This window comes from Lampetra planeri, chromosome 26, assembly GCF_965212315.1.
Source record: "Lampetra planeri chromosome 26, kcLamPlan1.2.h2, whole genome shotgun sequence".
Classification (NCBI taxonomy): Eukaryota; Metazoa; Chordata; class Hyperoartia; order Petromyzontiformes; family Petromyzontidae; genus Lampetra; species Lampetra planeri.
Genome location: NC_136132.1, coordinates 5,748,916 through 5,770,406, shown reverse-complemented (window position 1 = coordinate 5,770,406; position 21,491 = coordinate 5,748,916). Strand labels below are relative to the sequence as shown.

At 45.6% G+C, this 21,491-nt stretch overlaps 1 protein-coding gene across 2 annotated transcripts; it reads right to left on the bottom strand.

Annotated features, from left to right (window-relative positions):
- Window positions 1–604: 604 nt before the first annotated feature.
- PRMT7 (protein arginine methyltransferase 7) lies at window positions 605–21,137 on the bottom strand. Of its 2 annotated transcripts, none has more exons than XM_078606590.1 (18): window positions 20,987–21,137; window positions 19,353–19,573; window positions 17,465–17,501; window positions 16,476–16,625; window positions 15,848–15,956; window positions 15,362–15,474; window positions 14,474–14,736; window positions 12,938–13,118; window positions 10,850–10,977; window positions 9,946–10,075; window positions 9,565–9,648; window positions 7,606–7,653; window positions 6,510–6,599; window positions 5,320–5,481; window positions 4,439–4,513; window positions 3,275–3,435; window positions 2,461–2,557; window positions 605–1,223 (listed from the first exon to the last, which is right to left on the bottom strand). In XM_078606590.1, exons 1-18 carry the CDS (start codon window positions 21,056–21,058, stop codon window positions 1,062–1,064), a joined length of 2,283 nt encoding a protein of 760 aa, XP_078462716.1. In that variant the 5' UTR covers window positions 21,059–21,137; the 3' UTR covers window positions 605–1,061. The 2 variants fall into 2 exon arrangements, with proteins under 2 accessions (XP_078462716.1, XP_078462717.1); XM_078606591.1 differs by having other exon boundaries at window positions 19,353–19,516.
- Window positions 21,138–21,491: the final 354 nt, after the last annotated feature.

Sequence of the window (21,491 nt, the reverse complement as noted above, 5' to 3'; positions counted from 1 at the left end):
TGGACTTCCATGGTGAACTTGGATTTCCATGGTGAACTTGGGACTTCCACGGTGAACTGGACTTCCACGGTGAACTGGAATTCCATGGTGAACTTGGACTTTTACGATGAACTGGACTTCCATGGTGAATTGGACTTCCATGGTGAACTGAACTGCTTTGGTGAACTGGACTTCCATGGTGAACTGGACTTCCATGGTAAACTGGACTTCCATTGTAAGCTGGTTAATTAGCCATGCATAATTGTCCACTGCTCATAAATTACTAGGGAAATGATGTTGGTATTGAATCTAGTCTCGTGGTAAACTAGTAGTTCTTACTGGGTGATACTCAAATGTGAAGATTTTTTTTTTAAAGTGCAGCCAAATACACTCACGTGTGCCCACAAAGAAATTGGCACTACCGTTCCTGGAATTAGTGTTGCATAATAATGAAGTCGTTTGTGAGTCACTTCTCTGACATTTCATAATTTGGGTTTTGGTTATTAATAATCATGAACCTATCGTGGTCTGTAAAGGCAACTGAACGAATGTGGATTGTTCCTTCCCGAGCATCATAATGCATTGAACAGTACACACAGACACAAATATAAGTCCACCAAAGATGTCAGATGAAAAAAAATATTTTTAAGCTGGAATGTAATAAACATAAATCAACCAGATCTGGCATACACGTATCAAACTTTAAAACGACAGCAATAAAAACCACTAATAATAACTCATTTCACAAATAACGCAGGCTGCAACTTCATAGATAATTCCTGTACGAATATTGTATATTCAGTTTATTGGTGGCCCATGTATTCTTGTCTTCTCTAAAGATGGCTCTGAAGCAGACTCATTAAACGGCTACCAAATTGAGAAAGCCACCGAAACTAAAAACAAAAATACACCCCAGTGAGGGCCTTGGGGGCAAGCCAGCTTGCCATGCTAACAGCTGATCTGCATGGATTTTCATTTCCATGTCTATAAAGCCTGTGATCACACTTTCACCCGACATCATTCGTAACAGTATCCTCTGTTAATATTATCAACAGGATTCAACAAATTCATTTTTCTTTGTTTTACTCGGAGGCTTTTGCCTCCACCGCAAAGACCGTCTTGAGTTCTCCAGTATTGGGATGGAAGTGCAAGGAAAAGTTGATGGCGTCGCCCTCTTCCAGGGAACGGGGGTTGCCGAGGAAGAAGACCGCTTGCTTGGTGTTGGGGTTCCACACACACTCCCCCTGCACACACACAACAGTCGACAGCCACAGCAGTCACACAAGCTCTACTGCCATTACCACCATTATCACCATCAGAGGTGGCGATTTGGATTGCGCATTGAGTGCTATACTGAGGCTCTAAGTTCTGCAGTTTTCTGCAACAATTCTTGTGTAAGCTTTTAAAGCAAACTTCCAGGCTTTCATATGAGGTCGACAAAAGATAGCAGTAGGAGTCAAGGATTCTTGATTCTGTATAGTGCTTTAAAAGTCAAACCCTCATGTGTGTGGGTTTCCCCCCCCCCCAAGTTGTCCCGTTTCCTTCCACATGTAACCAATTACGTATTAATGTAAAATAAACCAACTTGAAATTAAGAAGCCTTCTCAAAAAGAATATTGAGATTTGGTGAGTCTTGTCTTTTCTGAGTAAGCAAAGTATCCGATCTCATCAAATCTCAGAAACTAAGCAGAGTTGAGCCTGGCTCGTGCTTAGATAGATGACCAAGCAGGTTGTCATAGGGCTTGAGGGGTGACGTGGTGGGGAGCAGATGGCAGTGCGGCAAAAAAGCTATCATTTCACTGTACTTCTACGCTCCAACGTTTATTCAACTTGCTTTTACCAACACGCACAGACCAGTGTGGCCAAATAACCCCCACTACCCACGCAGGTGTGAGGAGGCCCTCATCCAGCAGTGATCGGACACATGAAGGAAAGGCCATATTTTTCTATGACGTATGATTGATCAGCAACCTTGGTACTCATGAAAGACGATGGCAAAATTACTGAAAACGTGCAAATAAGCATGAAGAGTTGTGTGGTGGGAATTACTGCGAATGAAATTACTTGGGCACAGGCAGAACACATCACTTGAATGGAAGATGGCCAATTGATGAGACTGGTGATAGAATGGCAGCTGAAGGAGACAATTTCTCGTGAGAGGATGAACACTATGGAAGAAAGACGTGATTTACTCATGCGTAGATGTGAAATGGATTATCGCATTGTAAGACTGTTAGGGATAGGAATTACATGGGGAGGCCTCATGCACGAGTGGATGGCTGATTATTTTTTTCACAGGAGAAAATGTAACGAACATAACTAATACAACAATAAGGTGCAACATTTGTCAACTAATTCATGCAAATCGAATACAGATTCTGCTGTAGAGTTCCCGCTGCCAACTGCGATGACTGACGGAGGTAGCAGAAACCCGAGAGGTGAATTGGCATGGATCGTCGGCGCTGTCTAGCGAATATGGACCTGCTGGGAAGGTGGCTGATTCAAGCCTGTCATGATGTGGAGCTCATCGGTGAGGAGGTATTCCATCCACAGCACCACGGCATGGCACGTGCCGGACCTGAACGCACAGGCATGCCCACCGAGATAAAAGTCAACGGAACATTTATGAGAAAATATAAACGTGTATTGACAACACGTTTTTGGAAGCCTAGTTGGAATGTTTACTTGCCCATGATGACATTTATAAAGTGAGTCTGTTGTTGCATATTATTCTATTGCTTGCCTCCGTGAAGTTACGGAATTGAAGTTTCACGGCGCCACTACAACACAGGATGCGTCGTGTCAACCCGTGCCACATAGATGCAGTTTAATTAAAGATTCATAAAATCAGACATTTCCAATTTATCTACGTGCACAAATTGAGTGTTTAATAATCAATTATTTAATATTCAGTAAGCTGATGTGAAAATAATATGCAAATGTTATATTCAGGGTGATGGAGTAACAAGACTAAAAATAAGACGAAAAAATCGTACTGTCATTGAATCATGACCCAAAAACACTCCAAATAATACATTTCCATGCAGGGTGTGAATCGTTACATACCCTAAAGTCTTGTACATTTGAATAACTCCCATTTCCAGGTCAATTCCCATTAATCCAAATCGATTTTTATCCGTAAAACCATAGAAGGAAAACGCACCCAAAGTCTCTCTCTTACAGCCGCAGACTTAACGATTACCCCGTTAACTATGGCTTAGTGGACTACGGGTGGCGGGCACAGCACTCGCACGTCCCGAGTTGTGTACGTGGCAAGAGCCAGCGCCGTTCTCACCGGCACAGAGGCAGCGAGCCAGTGGCACCGAGGGGCTCATCGGGGACGAGCTCGGTGAAGGGGAAGTGGAGCGTGGCGAGCGGCGCCGAGAGCGCGCGGCACGGGTACTCCCACAGCGCGTGCGGCTCCGCCTCGGCGCTCTCGCGGTACGACAGCGAGCGCTGCACACGGGGGGGGGGGGGTGGGGGGCACACGCGTGTCGCAGAGGAGAATTGTGGGTACAGGTATGGTCCTCCTCGTCCATCCGCTGCTGGATGAGGGCCTCCCCACCCCCCCCCCATTGCCTGCGTCAGTCCTAATGAGGTGGTTATTTGACCATGCTGAAGCACGCCTGCTCAGTGCGTGTTGGTGAAAGTGGGAGGCGTAGAAGTCAGTGCATAGTACAGTACAACAATGGATTTTTGCTTCACTGGCATTTGCTGACAACATAGCCACGCAGCAGCCTAGAGCACATTTTTTGCACATGGTGGTCACCCATCCAAGCATTATCCAGGCTCAATCCTGCTTAACTTCTGAGATTTAATGAGATCAGACACATTGCGTGTAATTTGGTCATCGGAAAACAATGCATATCATAATATTATAGATTTCTTCCACATGTAAAACGGCATTGAAAAGTTAATTGCTCAAATATCTCAATGCGGAACATCCTGAAAATAGTCTTTAGAAACCGTGAGCCCATCCTAGACAAACAAATGGCATGAATTAGGAGCAATATTCACTCCACTGCTGGATGAAGTCCTCACCTCACCATGTCAGTCATGGAGTTTGCTTGACCATACTTCACCACTCTGGGCAGTGCAAGGTTTGGCGCATGACTGATGCGTTAACCGCACATGGGCGCCAGTCACTGAGCAACTAATAAATACATAATCGCACGTACGTACGCATGTTGGATGTCTTTTGGACCGTACGTAGCCCTACCGTGCTAAACAGACGTGCGGGGAAAGAACTAAACGAAAAAAGGTGCGACTGAGCACGGTTTATCCACACACAAATAATCTAGATCTTCTTGGTTCTTTCGGTAAAGTCACTTCCCTTCTACGTGACTTTACCGAAAGAACCAAGAAGATGAATCCCTGCAGTCACGAAAGCTTTAAATCGAAATTTAAATAATCTAGAATTAATTGTATGTAATTTGTGCGGTAGAAACTGCACGAGCACCTGCACCATGTGGTCCATGACGCTGACGTCAAAGCCCTCGCACTTCCCGATGGGTGCTCGGATCCTCCACAAGTCCTACAAACGCACGCACAGAGGCGGGGGGAATAACAGCGGTCTCCAGCTGAGCATGCGACCTCAATACAATAGAACGGAGCACTTCACAAAAGGGCACTCCCCACTTCACAGATTCCAGATTTGGCATCACCGACAGGCTCATTAAGGTGCGAGGTACATGGGAGAGATTTATAGCAGGTGGGTAATGGGTGGGTGAGTGGGTGAATGAGTGAATAGGTGGATAGGATGATGAGTGGGTCGCTGGGTGGATGCATAGTTTTGTGGGTTGGCGAGTGGGTAGGTATATGGGTGAATGTGTAATTGGTATAAGTGGGCAGGTAGAAGTGTGAGAGGGTAGACGGGTGGGTGAGTAGGTAGAGATGGTGTGAGTGGGTGGGTGTGTTGGTGGGTGAGGGCATTGTGGGTAGGCGAGCGTGTTGGTGGGTGGACGAGTAAGTTGGTGGGTGGGTGAGCGAGCGAGCGAGCGAGCGAACAAGTGAGTTACCAAGCATGGTTTTCTGGGTGGGCGGGAGGATACGATAGTGAGTGGATGAGCGAGCGAGTAAATGGGCGAGTTGGCAAACAGAGTTTGCTGGGTGGGCGAATTAATAAGTTGGTTGGTGGGTGAGCAAGCGAGGAATCAGGCGAGTTGGCAAGCAGAGTTTGCTGGGTGGGTGCGTGGATAAGTTGGAGGGTGGGTGGTTAAGCAAGTGAATAAATGGGTGAGTTGGCAAGCCTGGTTTGCTGAGTGTGTGGATAAGTTGTTGGGTGGGCGAGCGAGTAAGCGGGCGAGTTGGCAAGCAGTTGTTGCCGCGAGCCGCTCCCACCTGGAACTGCACGGCCATGATGAAGAGGCGCGCGGCGCTGGGCAGCACAGTCGCATCGGGCCGCAGTAGCGGCGCGAGTGCCGAGCGCGCGTACCAGAAGTAGAGGCTGTGCCACGGCAGCAAGCTCGTGGTGAAGAAGGGCTCCCCCAGCAGTACCGACACCTGGGAGGAACAACCGTTGGTCGGCCCATACACTCGGCAAACTGTATCCATTTCAAAATTAGGATGTGTGTGTGAAATGTTGAACTTTTTCGCACCGTATGTAGCCAACCAAGCTAATCAGAGGTGCGGGGGGAGGACAAAAAACTTAAAATGCTTTTGTTTTTAGTTTGAAACTCACGGACTGATGGCTGTTTGGTATTGCTTGTTACTTTAAAGGTTGTGGGGGGGCGGGTGCTATCGTTTTTAGGGAGTGCTCATACCAATCACATCAGGTAATCCAGCAGCATTTTCTTAACAAGCATGACTTTGCTGATGAGACCCAGAAGGTTGAAACCGGTTGAGAGTTTGCTTGTTTGCACAAATGCAGCTTGAGAATATTGACCTGGAAAACCGTTGGGAGTTGGGACATTTTATTTGTATGTCAAGGCACAGAATGGAGTTCTGCTTATACAGTAAAACCTTGGATTGCGAGCATAATTCGTTCCGGAAACATGTTTGTAATCCAAAGCACTCGTATATCAGTTGTGATCAAGTGACGCTCGGCAGACAAAGCGTATACACGTACTACTCGTATTGCAAGACCTCGCTCGTTCATCAAATTAATATTTATTTAAAAAAATTGCTCGTCTTGCAAAACACTCGCAGACCAAGTTACTCGCAATCCAAGGTTTTACTGTATTTGATTTTCAGGCTGAAATCGACTTAAGTGTTTGGCAAGAAAACAGATGCTGGCCTCATTTATCTTTCTCTCCCAATTTACTGAGAGAGCATGAATTACCTTTTGCGATCAGTTTGGTTCTGTAAACTTTATTCCATATAGGGATAGACCAATGAGATAACGAGTCTCCTGTCCATGCAGATGTTAACCATTTAGCATTCTTTTTAGGAATGAATCTATATAATCAATATTCAAACAACTTCCACAAGATAAAAAAACGGACCAAATTTTAAATGGGCAACAACAACAAATAACAGCACAAAAGTAAAAATTTTATATTTTTATTGTGTACGGAATATACATTTCATACCTCCTTTCCATGGAGGTCTTGGCGAGTAACCTGCTCCGGCCTTTTATCCAAGAGATGCACTTTGCCTTCCAGCCCGTTCGCTCGTATCACCTGTAACCAAGCAGCAATGAGAGTAAGAACACACACATGAGTTTCTACAACACGTAGCAGGGCAGCCAAGCAGGATGACTTGGGATATTTCTCCCACTCCTTATAGGGCCTTCGATAAGTTGCTTTAAATTGGTTATACTAAATCGCAAGAATCCTAAGCATGGTCTGGTGGGACACTTGAGCAATTTTCAGCAACCCACAGTTCTTCATTACACCAGATGCGAAGGTATTTCTTTCTTCATCTGGTGAAGCTCATGATAAAAAAATAACAACTATAAGTTGCAGTAGCAGTGGGTGAATGAGGCAAACAAAACTGCAGGTGAGACGTAACAAACCATAAACAATATATACGAGAATCGATTGCTGATTCACATTAAGACGCTGTTGTATTTTAACAAATCATCGAATTGTTACAATTCGTGAATCTGCTATCGCAAGGGACGATGGGGACTGTTGGTTGGTGATGGGGAGGTTTTGAAGTGGCAGCCATTCGTGTGATGCAGGTGGGGGGCAGGGGCAGGGGGGCAATGTGGTTCGTTATTTATTATCGAACTGGTAAATTCTAAACATTTTGTTGAACTGAAATTTTAATCCCTTGTTTTCAAAAGCTGTATTCTCAATTTGAATTTCTCCATTTCACAAGATGTGGTCAGCAACTTCTATTTCCTGTAAAGCTAAAATATGTAGATTACGTACAGCACGAAAACCGCAATGAAAGCAATGAAAGCAAGATTTTGAGTCTCGGTGAGGCTATCTTGGATAAATAAATAAAATAAACTAAATCTAGAGGTCAGAGCCCCAATGCGTGCGTGTGGTTAATGCAGACTTGATTCTTCACAAAATGTATCTATTTGGCGTTGTATTGCCAGAAAGGATAAAACCTATTCTTATTTTTCATATCTCATGTTATGTTTGACAAAAAAAACATCAACCAGCCGCCATTCAGCATGTTGTGCATTCCCGAATGCCGCAGATAAAATAACGATCAGATTCAAACAACTCTTACCTTTTCGATCACATGCCGTGACAGTGAAGAGATCTCTACAGAGACCACCTACAATATAACAACACGTTTTCACAATAGGGTCAATATATGTATCTGTAACAAAGCAAAACAACCCAAATCAATCTGATCAACAAGTGCAGTCTTGCCGATATGCACCTAGCGCTACAATGCGGAACGATAACTCACAAGGCTAGTCGTCGCTGCCGTAAAGTGGGCCATATTTACTCAAGCCGCCAATGAAAATATCTCCCGTCTTACACAGCAATGTACGAATGCAACTGCGGTTTTTATTTCATGTACAGAGAGCCCCTCCAGAGGATATCTGGCCCCCTCTTCCAAATTGACGAAGAGATATTGGAAGAGGTGGGAATACAGTACCCACACTTTACCTCACAACACGCAAACTGGCAATCCACTATATTCTTGGTTCTTTCGGTAAAGTCATGTAGAAGGTAAATAATACAAATTCAATACATTTCTCATGACGTTTCGGCCACAACGCAAGCAGCCGTCCTCAGGTGAAGAAACAGATCTGTCGGAAAGACAGCTCTGAGGACGGCTGCTTGCGTTGTGGCCGAAACGTCGTGAGAATTTTATTTTATTATGTTAAAATTTTATTATTTCATTATTTCCCTTCTACGTGACTTTACCGAAAGAACCAAGAATATGAATCCCTGCTGTCACAAAAGCTTTAAATGGCAATCCACTGTTTATTATGAGAGGCACAAGCATTTGGTCAAGAGGGAATCTTTACTGAAAGCTAATAACGAGTGATAAACTAGCAAGTTATGTCAAGCCTCTACAGATCAAGAGACTACATTCATGTTGGCCGGATTAATTCTAACATATCCGCAGAGAACCTGTTGTCTGTTATTACAGCTGCAAAGCAAGGTGCCTTCGCAACGCAAAGCAGCAAGCAACACAGAGGACTACAGGATGGAAATACGTAAGTGTTGACAAGTTGGATGAATTGAGGCCGCTTATGTGAGGTTGAAAACATAAATGAAGAATATTCCAATGCAGAGGTGTGTGAACGAATAAAAAGGATAACAAATATTTGTCCAACAGTCAGGCTAATCTTCAAGTGTGAAATTGAAAGACGAAAGTGGAGGAGTCTCAATTCAAAACAATGTGATTGATAGCAAAGGGGCTGTCCATAAATGACGTCACGCGATTTTCGACGATTTTTGACCCACCCCACCCCCCTTCGTCACACGGCGTCACAAAAAGTCAGACCCCCCCTCAAATATGACGTCAGAAAGCTCTGCCCCCCCCCCCCCCCAAAAAAAAAAATATGCTTTAAACTATTGTCATTGTAGTGCGTATTTAATGTGGTGCTTGACTCTGATGTTCTAGGAGAAAACATTTATTAAAAAGTCTATTTAATTAAGTATAACGTGTTGTCTATATTAATTTAAAGCTGCGCATTTTTATGTGACGTCACATTTCTCAAACCCCCCCCCCCCCTCGTCACACATCGTCACAAATGTCTGACCCCCCCGTAGGTGCGTGACGTCATTTATGGACGACCCCATAGGAGTGATCCACGGAATCCCCATTCATTGAAGCACATATTCCTGAACCTCCATTCAAATGAGTGGGAATGAAGTGAGAATTCCAAGGATCACCAATCGATGGCACGCTTTCACAATTCCCCATAGAACGACTAGAATCCCAACGATACCGCACTCCCTTAAAAATCGTTACTAGGTGGCACGGTAACCCTGCTGGAATGCCATTTCAGTGAATGTAGATTTTCTCTGTGGGAATTACTATCTTGAAAAAAAAATCACACAGGATTGAATGACAGGATTTGAATACAATTCCTCTAGGAATCGCCCAACACTAGCGATGATGGCCTACAAAGACAGAGATCCATGTAAATAGACCCCCAGTGTGGACCCTGTGTCAATCTGACGTTGTGCCAGAAGCTGGGGGCAGTGTGCAATCCCCCCTTGCCTGTTCCGCGCTGAGCTGGGCGGCCAGGAGGGGTAGCAGAGAGCCATCGCTGACACTCACGCACACGCTGTCCTGTCGCACCACCTACCAGAAGAGAGCGGAGGCAGCGAGCGAGTTAGCAGCAAACGCCGCAACCAAACGCACGTACTCGGGCAGGCGCACACGCACACACACGCGCGCGCGCACGCAACAACTTTCCTGAAAAGGTCACGAGACTCGATGATGCTTTCATGCATAAAACAAACGTTATAATTCGCGCAACCGTCACTGGTGGTGGCCACAAATGGAACAGAGAACGTTGTTCAGTCTGTGTGAGTAGCTCCTGTAAGAAAGTACTGGTTAGAAGCAAGCGACGCGGCATGCGGGAAAGCGCCGGCGCACCTGCCGCAGGGCTTGTAGGTAGGTGGAGGTGCGGGCGGCGTCGTTCAACTCCCTGAAGCGCTGTCGATTCCACACCATGTGAGCCAAGCACTCGCACACCGGCCGCTCAATCTTCCCTTCACTACCAGGGCTGAAGGCGCGAGCGCACGCAGGCAACACACGGTTTCCCTTGTTAGGAAAAAAAGTCGTGCATAGGAAAAGGTGAACTGTACGGATGATGGATTATGTAATGCTTTCCAGCATGTTTGTCCTTGGAAGGATTTAATTAGCAGTACGGAAGAAAGATGTGTTGCTGACAGAAACAAAAAATATTAGCACATTTTCAAAGTCATTTTTGCTGTGGTTTGCATCTCCATGTTTTTGGCAAACTCTTTGATCTATTTGGCCAAATTTCAAGATGCTATGTCCATATCAGCAACGTTTCTCTATGCTACAGGTTCGTTCATGTTTGATCACCTTCATAAGGAATGATAGTGTGCCGCACCCCCCTTACCGGATGGAAACCACCTCATGGCATGAACGTTTTCAACCTTAGTTGGAAAGTGTTAATAAAAATGTCTGACACTAGGTGCACGTATGAATGGAACAGTGACATGAATAATAAAAACTGGACTTATTAGATGGCTTGAGGTATGGATTATAGAAACTGGAATAACTGGGAATATTTCGCCCATTAGCTGGGGGCATATGCAGACACGGTCCACCCCATCATGTTTTCTAGTTTCCAAGGCATATTCTGCACCCTGAAAACACATTTTCTAGAAAACCATAAATATGGAAATGCTGACTTCATTGTGGCAAGGCAGCAGTTTATTTATTCGGTGATGGTGGTCACAATGAGATTCAATCACATTCACAAATAAGATGTGTAACTGCACGTCTGCCGTCCACCCGGAACCCCCACCTGTGCTTGTCCAGGCGGTACCACACGGCGTAGTCGTCGTGGCAGGCCGACAGGTGAAGGGCTTCGCCCGCCTGGACTGGCACCGCTTCTGGTAGGAAGTAAACGCACTGCATCCAGTGGTCCCTCCACTGCACCACAGCGATGTGGGTACACGCACACACGCACACGCGCACACGCGCACACGCGCACACACGCACACACGCACACGCGCGCCAATCAGTACGCTGGAGGCGGGGGAGTGGGCCCAGTGCAGGTAGGAATGTAACGCAGCACTGATTGAACAATTGAGAACCGGTGTAATTGCAATAATTTTGTGATACTGCATTGGCAGTGGTGCATCAGTACAAGTAAAAAAACTCAACAATTCCCAAAAAATACATATATAAGCAGTGTTTCAGGCAATGCCCCTTCTTCATAGCAAAGAGATAGAGAGGCCATAGAGAGCCCTGATAGAAATTTCCATTTTATTAATGTTTCCAGATGAACAATTGAAAATGGTAAATAAACAGGGAACCCATTCATAGATATTAAACAACAGATAACACCCTGGGGTTTAATCACAAGTGGCTGAAACCCGGATGCCAACTTAGGATTCTAGTGGTGGCACCCCAGTCATGTAAGTATGTTCAACTTCTTTCGCACGGTACGTCGCCAACCGTGCTAATTCGAGGTGCGTATGGTATTGTCACGGTATTGCCCCTCCAGACCCATCCCTCGAGTCAAAGTACCAGAATGAATCCTGATGACCGTGTTACCCCCGAGGACAATACGTGAATGGAATGTTGCCAGTAACACACAACGATTTACACACTTTCTATGCCCACGTAGAATTCAGGATAATGGAACAAAACAACGGACCATACACACTTGTCAGACGGTGCGAACATGACGCAAGACGGTGCGAACAAGACACAGCGTGAAAATAAGCCGCACAGTTTTTTAACTGTGCGTACCGGGTACAAACACGACAGACCCAACGTACGCAATGGACAAAACAAATGAGGCACGATCACGTCATGAATCAGACAGACAAAACAAACACGAAGATAGCACAAACACATGAAAAATAACTTCTAATTGAATGGTAAAACCACAACACTTCATCAAATTACTTGTTCGAGCGTTCTGTACCAGGACATGTAGTCACTCTCCATTAACAACGTTTTATTTCTAAGTTGGTCAACCCTTTGGCGAGACCTTGTTCACAAAGGGGGTGCGCGCATACGAAAGCTCGGGAAAGGCCACCACACACTCAATGTTAAACAAACATGACGCAAATAGCAAACACTCATTAATTGTCTGAAAACCTCTTGATATGTGTGTTAAACTTATTTCGCACCGTACGTAGCCAACCACTACCATCGAAGGTGCGGGTGAAGGACAACAAACTAAACACAAAAAGCAGTTATAAATAAATGAGTTTTCAATCTAGGTGATTTAAAAGTGCATAGCTCCAGTGGCTTCCTAATATCGGAAGGAAGAGCGTTCCAGACAGCCGCAGAAGCGCATCTGAAAGCGCGCGATGCAGTGGCCGTCTTTGTTCGATGGCGAGCCAAAAGCTGCCGCGAGGATGACTGGAGTTCACGTGATGGTTTATGCTCCTATATAGGGGACCGCATTGGCTCACCGCCTAGCTACTGCCTGTGGTGCCTCTTCACGCCTCCAAGTGGTTCTCTCTCCTAGAGATTAGTGAGCGACTACTGCGGGCGGCGGCGGTGGTGCGTTACAAGTTGAAAGCTATTAAACGCTAACGTGAGTAACGATACGATCCGCCTTTGTTCATCGTGCATTCTGGTCTGGATCTCACTCCGCTGTGTATAAGAGGGAAGGCTGTGATGCCCATCACTTAATTATATCAAATTTCGATTTAAAGCTTTCGTGACTGCAGGGATTCATCTTCTTGGTTCTTTCGGTAAAGTCACGTATTTTTATTATTTTATTATTTCCATTCTACGTGACTTTACCGAAAGAACCAAGAAGATAATTATATCAATTTAATCATTTAAAAAGGGCCCAGCCTCACCCTGCAGCCCCCCACCCCCCTCACCAACCACGACGCTACGGGTGGCACGTCGCAGCATTCATTACTTGCAGGGTGTCGGGGGTCGGATGGGCCCAGCGGGGAGCCATGGTGCACACGATGCTCCCCTCGGGGTCCATGTGCAGGTCCCACCAGGAGAAGACGCACTGGCCCAGCCCCGAGCACGCGGCCACCTGTTGCTGCGTGTGTTGTGCCGCTGCACTGCTCACCGGCTTGCTGAAGTCCAGGCTGCGAACGCGTGAGCACATGCACAGAGACAAAAATGCCCCCGTATAGCCTTAACAGACACATGAACAGAGTGACAAACATGATGCCTTGTATAAAGGTGTCAGTTTTTGTACCAGTTGAAAGGGTAAAAACCTATCACTATATTTTGCCACTGGTAAAGGAGGTCTCAAAGTGTAAATGCTTACCCCGAGCTCTCAATACTTTGATAGTGCACTGTTTTTGAGTTGTACGCTTTTGGCATCATCTGGTCCAACACCAATGGAGACTAGGCTCTAAGAAAAGCTGTCTTGGGTGTGGACCAATCAACTTCAAGGACAGTGCATATCATTATCAGAGTTGTTTCTTTTTGTTTGCATTTTGACTGCTTGTGTTGTGGTTATTGCAAACATGATGCCTTGTATAAAGGTGTCAGTTTTTGTACCAGTTGAAAGGGTAAAAACCTATCACTAGTGACAGTTGTGGACACATACACATAACGCAAAAGTGAGCACGCACACACACGCACGCAAAAGATAAAGAATCCATGTCAAGCAAGTGCTGGTAGCCAGCCTTCTGACCGCCTTAGTCTCCCAGCGATCATGTTTACACAACACAGCACACATTCATTCAAGGCCGAGTTGACCAAGGCGAAGCCCACAACAATTCGGAAATCACTCGCCACTGATGCCAGCCTTGGCCGGAGAATCCCGAGTCCATAGTGAAATGTGCGAACCACTAGACAAAACATACTCCCTGTAGCCTTCAACAAGACTGTTGGGGCAAGTGCTGTTAGCAAGCACTCTTTAAGACCACACGCATACACAAAGACGCACAGTTATACACCAATACAAAGGCACATATACGTGCAAATGCACACAAACACAAACATTATTCACCGTGGGTCACACGACACCACAACCATCATGCACTGTTAAATGGCGATCACAGCACGACAAGGTCACAATGAGTTGACTCAACACACTGAGACAACACAACCTCATGCCACGGTGACGAGATGTTAACTCCCTCGCCTGGTATGCAGGAGGTCGTGTATTCGATCCTGACCTGAACGCCTATATAATTGGAGTTTGCATGTTCTCCCCGTGGTCGTGTGGATTTTTCTCCCGGTCCTCCGCTTTTTCCCTCCACATTTAGACTCGGCATGTCTTTAGGAGTATTTGGCTGCTATAAATGTCCACGCGATAAGCCACTTTGTTGAGCTATCATTTGTGGCCAGGTCGCTTCTGAAAAAAAGAGCTACACAGCTCAGTGGGCCTTTATAATTTAACTCAGCCACAGCAGCCTCACCCAGGCCCCTGGCTTCACATCTCATCGAACCAAACCACAGTGGCGAGGCCCGTGATGCGAGGCCTCACCTGAACATGCGAGTCACGGCAGCGAGCGGCGTGAACTCATCGCGCGACAGCTGGCTCAGCTGAACGTCGTAGACGGACGGAGCGCCGCCACAGCGCACCACGTCCTCGGGTGGGCGCAGCGTTGGAGCGGACGCATCGCCGCCATCGCCAGGACCGCCCGTCACGGAGCTGTCGGGGAGCAGCTTGTGGCAAGCCCACATAGCGGGGCACTCCACCAGCTGTGCGTACACGTTGGCGCTGTGCGGCACGGCCTCACAGCCGCTCTGTTGGTTCGCATTCCACACACGCAGGCACGCGCGCGCGCACACACACACACATGGGCAAGCAGTTAGGAGTATAACAGGTGTAAGGCCATTGTGACAGTAATGCCCAGTTTCGATGAACCACAGATCTTGAGTTTGTACGTAAATTCCCACCCCCTGCCTCCCTCCAACTCCCCCGATCCCTTCCTCTGCCCCCCCCCCCCTATTCCCCCATTGCAGCCCATTTTGATATTTTTGGAAAAATCGAGTTCGCCACCAATTCGTGCAGGAACTGAAATTCTCAAGGATGACTTCACTTCTTGGGTTGACCAATGCAGTGGCCCTCTCCATTGGTCAAGCAGAGACATCCGGGCCTAGCAGGAGTATAAATCATCTGCAAGAGATCTGCCCAATTCACCTGCTAATTCATGTAACTCGGGAAGGTCAAGGAAATTCTACTTTACTTTTGAAACCAACTCGTCCATCAACCAAAGTCGTCCGTGAAACCAAGGCGCAAGTCTCTTTGGCAAGCGATGGCGACACAGCCTGCTGGGCTGTAAAGCGAAAACGGCAAAGCGACGCAATATGCGTGGGCCGTGAACGTGACCGACCGCGGTCGCGAAATGGTCGTTCGTAGGCCCCTCACCTCCACCAGATGCTGGTGCGCATGCTGGTAGCTGGGCAGCGCACCCTCGCCTATCAGCTCCGTGTCAAACAGCTCGGTCACCAAGATGTTGGCGCGCTCCTCCATGTCTCCACCTGCAATGGAAGTACGCCGCCACACGGCAGTATTGGCCGAGTCACCCGCCGAATGGGATCGGAGCAAACAATCTTTTGATTATGAGCCAAGCACCACCCAAGTAGATTTGTGAAAAAAAATACCGTGAAGTTCACCGTGTCTTATGAGACCTCCGATTAGCACGGTTGGCTACGTACATTGCAAAAGAAGTTCAACATACAGACTGAGTAACGAGTGAACTGTATAGAGAACACACATCCCCGAGTAATATGTGTACACACAACTATAATTTTTATGGACGAAAGTGTCTAATGCGAGTGCAGGTAAACGGCTGAGTGGTGGGTGTACCAGGGTCAAGTTAACTGCGCACGTTAACAGGCACCACTCTCGTACCGGCTCCAACGGTTACAGACGTGGAATGCTTGTTTATCACTTTTATTTTGTCCTTGAAGCCATTCTTTTCCACGATTTTCACAGCCGCTTCAGCCATTGGCTTAAAGACCTGCGAAACCACACCCACCAGAATAAAACAATACATCTGAATAACAGCACGTGGCAAATTATCAACTAGCGATCAGTTGATTTTTTTTTTAAACACGAAAATAATTACGATTCTAGCACTTCCTTTTGACGAACAGTGAAGATAAGCAGAATACAATGCTCACTTATAGAGTGTCGGGACACACGTTAACCTTATTCCATGAGGGTTGAATGTCCGTTATGATATGTAGAGTTCACCATGGTAGCTTTAAAACATGTTAAAAGGCTACCACAGTATGTTTTCTTGAGTATACTCCTTTTGTAAGAAAAAAAATAACACATCCAATTACGGTTTTCTGGATTGCGCTGCATGATGTCCTCCATGTGCCCACAGTAGGGCGTGGCAAAAGATTGAGAGAGGAGATGCACAAAATGCAGTGCAACCCAGAAAACCGCTTGGATTACAAGCGAATGCAAACTACCTATGTGTTTAATTGGTTCGTGGGCTTGTGGTGGTGGTGGTGGTTAGGTTGGCGGACACCTCGATGGCGTAGCAGCGGTCAGCCCCAGCAGTGACGGCCATCATGGACAGCAGACCGGTGCCCGTGCCGATGTCGAGCACGACGGCACGCTGCCCGCGATCTCGAACACGCCGCACGGCCGCTCGGATGCCCGCGTAGTACTTCTCGTTCTGAGACGCGAGGACAACAGAGACCCAACTTTACAGGCTGCCCGAGCGGTGTTCACTTGAAAGTGAGTCAGAGGGCCTCCTTGCTCAAATGAGCAATGGACTGGCACTCATTTCCGTAGGTGGCTCTAAGCCAGCTGTGGAAATTGCACATTCCCACGGCGGTGACCAGTCAATCCGTAAAGCAATCACTGCCGACTTCCTTGCAAAGTGGTGCATACTTTTTGACGCTGATTAGGTGATGGACTGTTTGCAACATATACATTTGAACTCACAACCTTCATATTGTGAGTCAAGTGCTCTAGCAACTATGGCACCTGCCCAAACAAAGTGCTAACAGCGAGCTACTCTTAAGACCAGTACAGGCCTACACTCTAGGTTTGCATAAACAGATATGCACACGAGCACACACTACTTAAGAGAATATACTGGTCATTATCAAGCCTTCATCAAGTCAACATGGTCTTGTTTGCACACGCAAAACATACAAAATTCCATTATGTGGTCTACTTTAGCGATTGAAACAGTAGCTGCAAGTGAATATCTATTAAGGTCAAGAAAGCCTATGAGATCGTGGTGTGGCCAAGACCAAGCCATCCTAGTTAATCAGTCTTCTGTTGGTAGGCTGCATGTAGATGCATCACAATTCTTTACATATTAAGAAAAAATAAAATAATAATAAATGTATTGTTTTATTTTTATTATTTTCTTTTTTCCCTTCTACGTGACTTCACCGAAAGAACCAAGAACATGAATCCCTGCAGTCACGAAAGCTTTAAATCGAAAAAATGCTTTACATATTATAAATGGAACTGTTTTTAAACACTTACAAATTTACTTACCCTGTCTTTGTCATGCAGCATATCTGCATAAGAAGACCTGGTAAAAAAAAAAGTACAGCAATTGTCAAAGGTGATGTGTTTAATGTTAAAATTTTGCCTGTTATAATCACAATTTTACAGGCATGCTGTCCTAATGTTAAAATACCCGTACAAATGCACATGTTAAAGATACCACTCGTCCCACTGGACTAATCTGCTCATTTAAGTATTGTACTGTATATAATTTGTGAATCTGACAAGATTGGAAAAAGATAATGAGGGAAGCAGAGATATGTACCATCACAGGCGCTGCCAGTAAAACATTTAGCAACCAACAGTAAAACTCCATAGTACAGTAGAACCTCGGAGATCGAACGCACCAGAACTCGAACAAATCGGTGTTCGAACGATATTTCCGGAAAAAAATTGCCCCGGAAACCAAACGAAATTCGGAGGTCGAACGGGCAAACGCGTATGGCCAGCGTGCATGACGCTTGCCCAGACAAAGGTTTTACCGTATGAGAGGCTCAGTTAACGTGTAGCTCTTACCCAGTGCAGACCCGCAAAACATCGTTCCTTAACTTTTTCGTTAGTTTCCTTTATTTTAGTGTTTTTTGGTGTTTATCCATACACAATGTCTCCTAAGAAGGTTAGTGGTAGTGATGATTTTATGCATGCAATTACTGTAAACTTCGTGTAAAAATGCTTTATAATGAGAGATTTCTTGTGTCTGGAACCAATTAATGTTATTTACATTAATTCTTATGGGGAAAATAAATTCGGTGTTAGAACAAATCGGTGTTCGAATTGACCTTCTGGAACGAATTAAGTTCGATCTCCGGGGTACCACTGTACAGCTATACCTTGACTTTCGTCCACTTGACTTTCGTCGCTTCGCTCTTTCGGCCGTTTTCAACTATCACCACATTTAAAATTTCGTCCACGCGCTTTCCTCTTTCGCCCAATTTCATCCCAAACCTTCCACGACGTTCGCGTCACGCGCCATCTTTTTCGTTCAATCTATGAATAGAAGTCGTTCAGTGAGCATCTCTTATATTTGTGTTTATTTATATATTATTAATACTGTACTCATCACCAATATAGTCATCGTCCACTTACGCAAGAATACAAATATTTGAAGGTATAATTTAGCTTATTTAGTTAGGTTTATTTATTTAGTTTTGAGTATTTATTCTTATTATTTTTCTTTTATTTCTGTTTATTTAGGTTTTGCATGCATGCGTTACATAGTTACTGTAGTTATTTGCAATACGGTTTTTATATTTACTGTAGTAATTTGCATGTACGTTTTTCGCCGGCCAAAATACATTTGCAAGCTAAACAAAGGCTCTGCTTTGACATTCGTCCAATTTTGACATTCGTCCATGCTCTGGTCCCTAACCAGACAAAAGTGCAAAGTATTCCTGTACTGATGAAAATAAAACATCAGATTTCAGCTTTAGGTTCAATAGTGTTGATGACAGTAGCTGGCACAAATACACAAACTTTACATGACCAATATGTCCTTCCAGCTAATGTGCTTTTTCGCGGCCAAATGCCGCCATAACTTGCTTAATTGCGCCAGAAAGGTTGCCACACATGACCCATTACATTGGGCTTTAAGCATAATTAATTTGTCTAAATCCAAATTATATGTGCATCATATTCTTAGGTTTTTTCGGTAAAGTCACGTAGGTAAAAAATTAAACCCCGGTGGTTGCTCGCATATATTATATTATTTTTATTTTACTTGTATTAATTTTAATTTTTTACCTACGTGACTTTACCGAAAATACCTAAGAATATGAATCCTTGCAGTCACGAAAGCTTCAAATCTAGAATATATGTGTATCACATGATCGTATTGCTAGTGTCACCGGCATCGATCGTGCACGCGTGCAACTCGAACCGCGCAATCTCCTGGTGGAAGTCATAGTCTTCGCCCTCCTGCTGCCACTCCATGGCACCCGTGGTCGGGTTGGCTCTGCCGCAGAACGTCTTCATTGTCCTCCTGCCCGGGGCAGGTGCAGCGACGGAGGATGTGCTGCAGGATGAGGATGTGAAGAGCAGCGTCTGTGCGGATCGCAAGGACGAGGACAGCCGCTGCACTGCTCCGGCACCGCTGAGATTCTGGGTTCAAATGCGGGCAACCACCGGGGTTTAAACCGGGTTCACATTTGAGGCAAGTCAATTGTACGTATGTACGTATGTTGAACTTCTTTCGCGCCATACGTTGCCAACCGTGCTAATCGGAGGTGCTAATCAATTGTCTCAATGCCTGGCGTTAATTACAGATGCCATGCGTAATTAACTGCAATCAGAATGAGATTGTCATTTCAGATAATACAGTCGTAGGTCTGGTTATTATTATTCTCATTATAATTGACCCCAGGTCCGCTAGTCTCAGTCAAGTTGGCAGTCTCAACGATTACCCTTGAAACTCATGCATGGTATTCCCAATGTTGAGTGTCTTACGGCCGTGCAATGAATTTATCACGTTTTCTGTTTACGTGAAAATAAATACACTCTGCCCTACACAGTATATTGGTACGCATTGACAGCCGTCGATGGTCAGCTCCAAAATGTCTTTACTTGCTGCATTTTTATGATAAAACAATGGTAAACTGATACATATCCGAGGTTGTTATTATTTAATTTACTGTGGGGGTGTTCACTAAGTGGTGGACATCATTAGTCTCGTGCTGGTACGCAAACTCGTTTAGTAACCCCACCCTCGCTCCCCTCCAAAAGTTGACTCGCCTACTTCACATTTAAATATTTGTGCATTCATTTATTGGGTTTCTGCCTCATTCCTTGGGGTTTCGCAAAGGTGTTTCAGTCAGGGTCTCACTAATTTGAAACCCTCTGTGGTTGACATGTATACCAGCAATTTGGCATAGTTTCCGCTTTGAGGGCTAAATGGCGTTCATTTAAATTTTCATGCGACAACCACTTCTTCAGCAGGGCATATGCGAAGTCACAGCTCCCCTTGGATGGATAATAAGCAATTCAAGAAATCTCAAAGAGAGACCAATAGAAAACAGAAAGGAGATGTACATTGTTTTAGAATACTGCATATTCTTACTGTACACGTCCTCTAGTTACGTGATATCTCGTTCACGAGACGATTTTCTACAATTGGGCGTTGTGTTGCTTTGGGCGTGAGCTCCGAATGTGGATTTCTTTGTCATGACAACAACATGGCCACAAAAAGCGCGGCCGTAATATAACTGGGAAACATACAGCTCCTGTAACACAGAGGATGCATACAAGCGACCCGCGCTGCGAATCGCGGCACGAGCCAACACAATGGGCACACGCGCCGACCAAAATCTATTGCAGGGTACGAGCAAAAAAAGGACTGCAGCAAATGCACGCAAGGAGGGCAATGTTACGGTAAAGCATGGGCACACTGAACGAGAACGAATGTTTCGCATGTAACGACGATTGACCGTGCAGTTCAGGCTTGATTCTGCACGGACAGCCGAACGTCAGCGGGTCATCACAGCGACAGTGCAGTTACAGCAGGAGCGCGTGCGGCACCTGACAGGAGGAGGAGGGCAGCGGCTGCACGGTGGCGAGAAGCGAGGGCAGCAGACGAGCGGGCAGCCTCATGTCACACTGCGGCAGCGCGCGGGCCACGTGGCTCCCCTGGGCGCCGCCATGACGCCAGCTGATGCGTGACCCTTGACCCCCCGACGTCGGCTGTGCCTGACCCCCCCTCCCTGTTGATGCAGATGAACGCGATTTGCCATTCCACGCGTGAACTCTTGTTTGCGATTATTCATATTGTACTTCTGCACCGTTGCTGTTGAGCGTGCATAGTTATGTTTGGTTAATTATGTTGATATATTTCAAACGATGTTCATAATCATATGCAGTACCGTTACAAAATTTAACAGGCTTACGTTATGGATTATTGAATAGTGTTTCGTGTTTATGGAGTTTATTTGTTAGGGTTATTAATAATGCATACTACTTTTATTGATGTAACACCTTAATTAATTGCCATATTTCAGAACCGGATAGAAATATAAATGTATCTAAT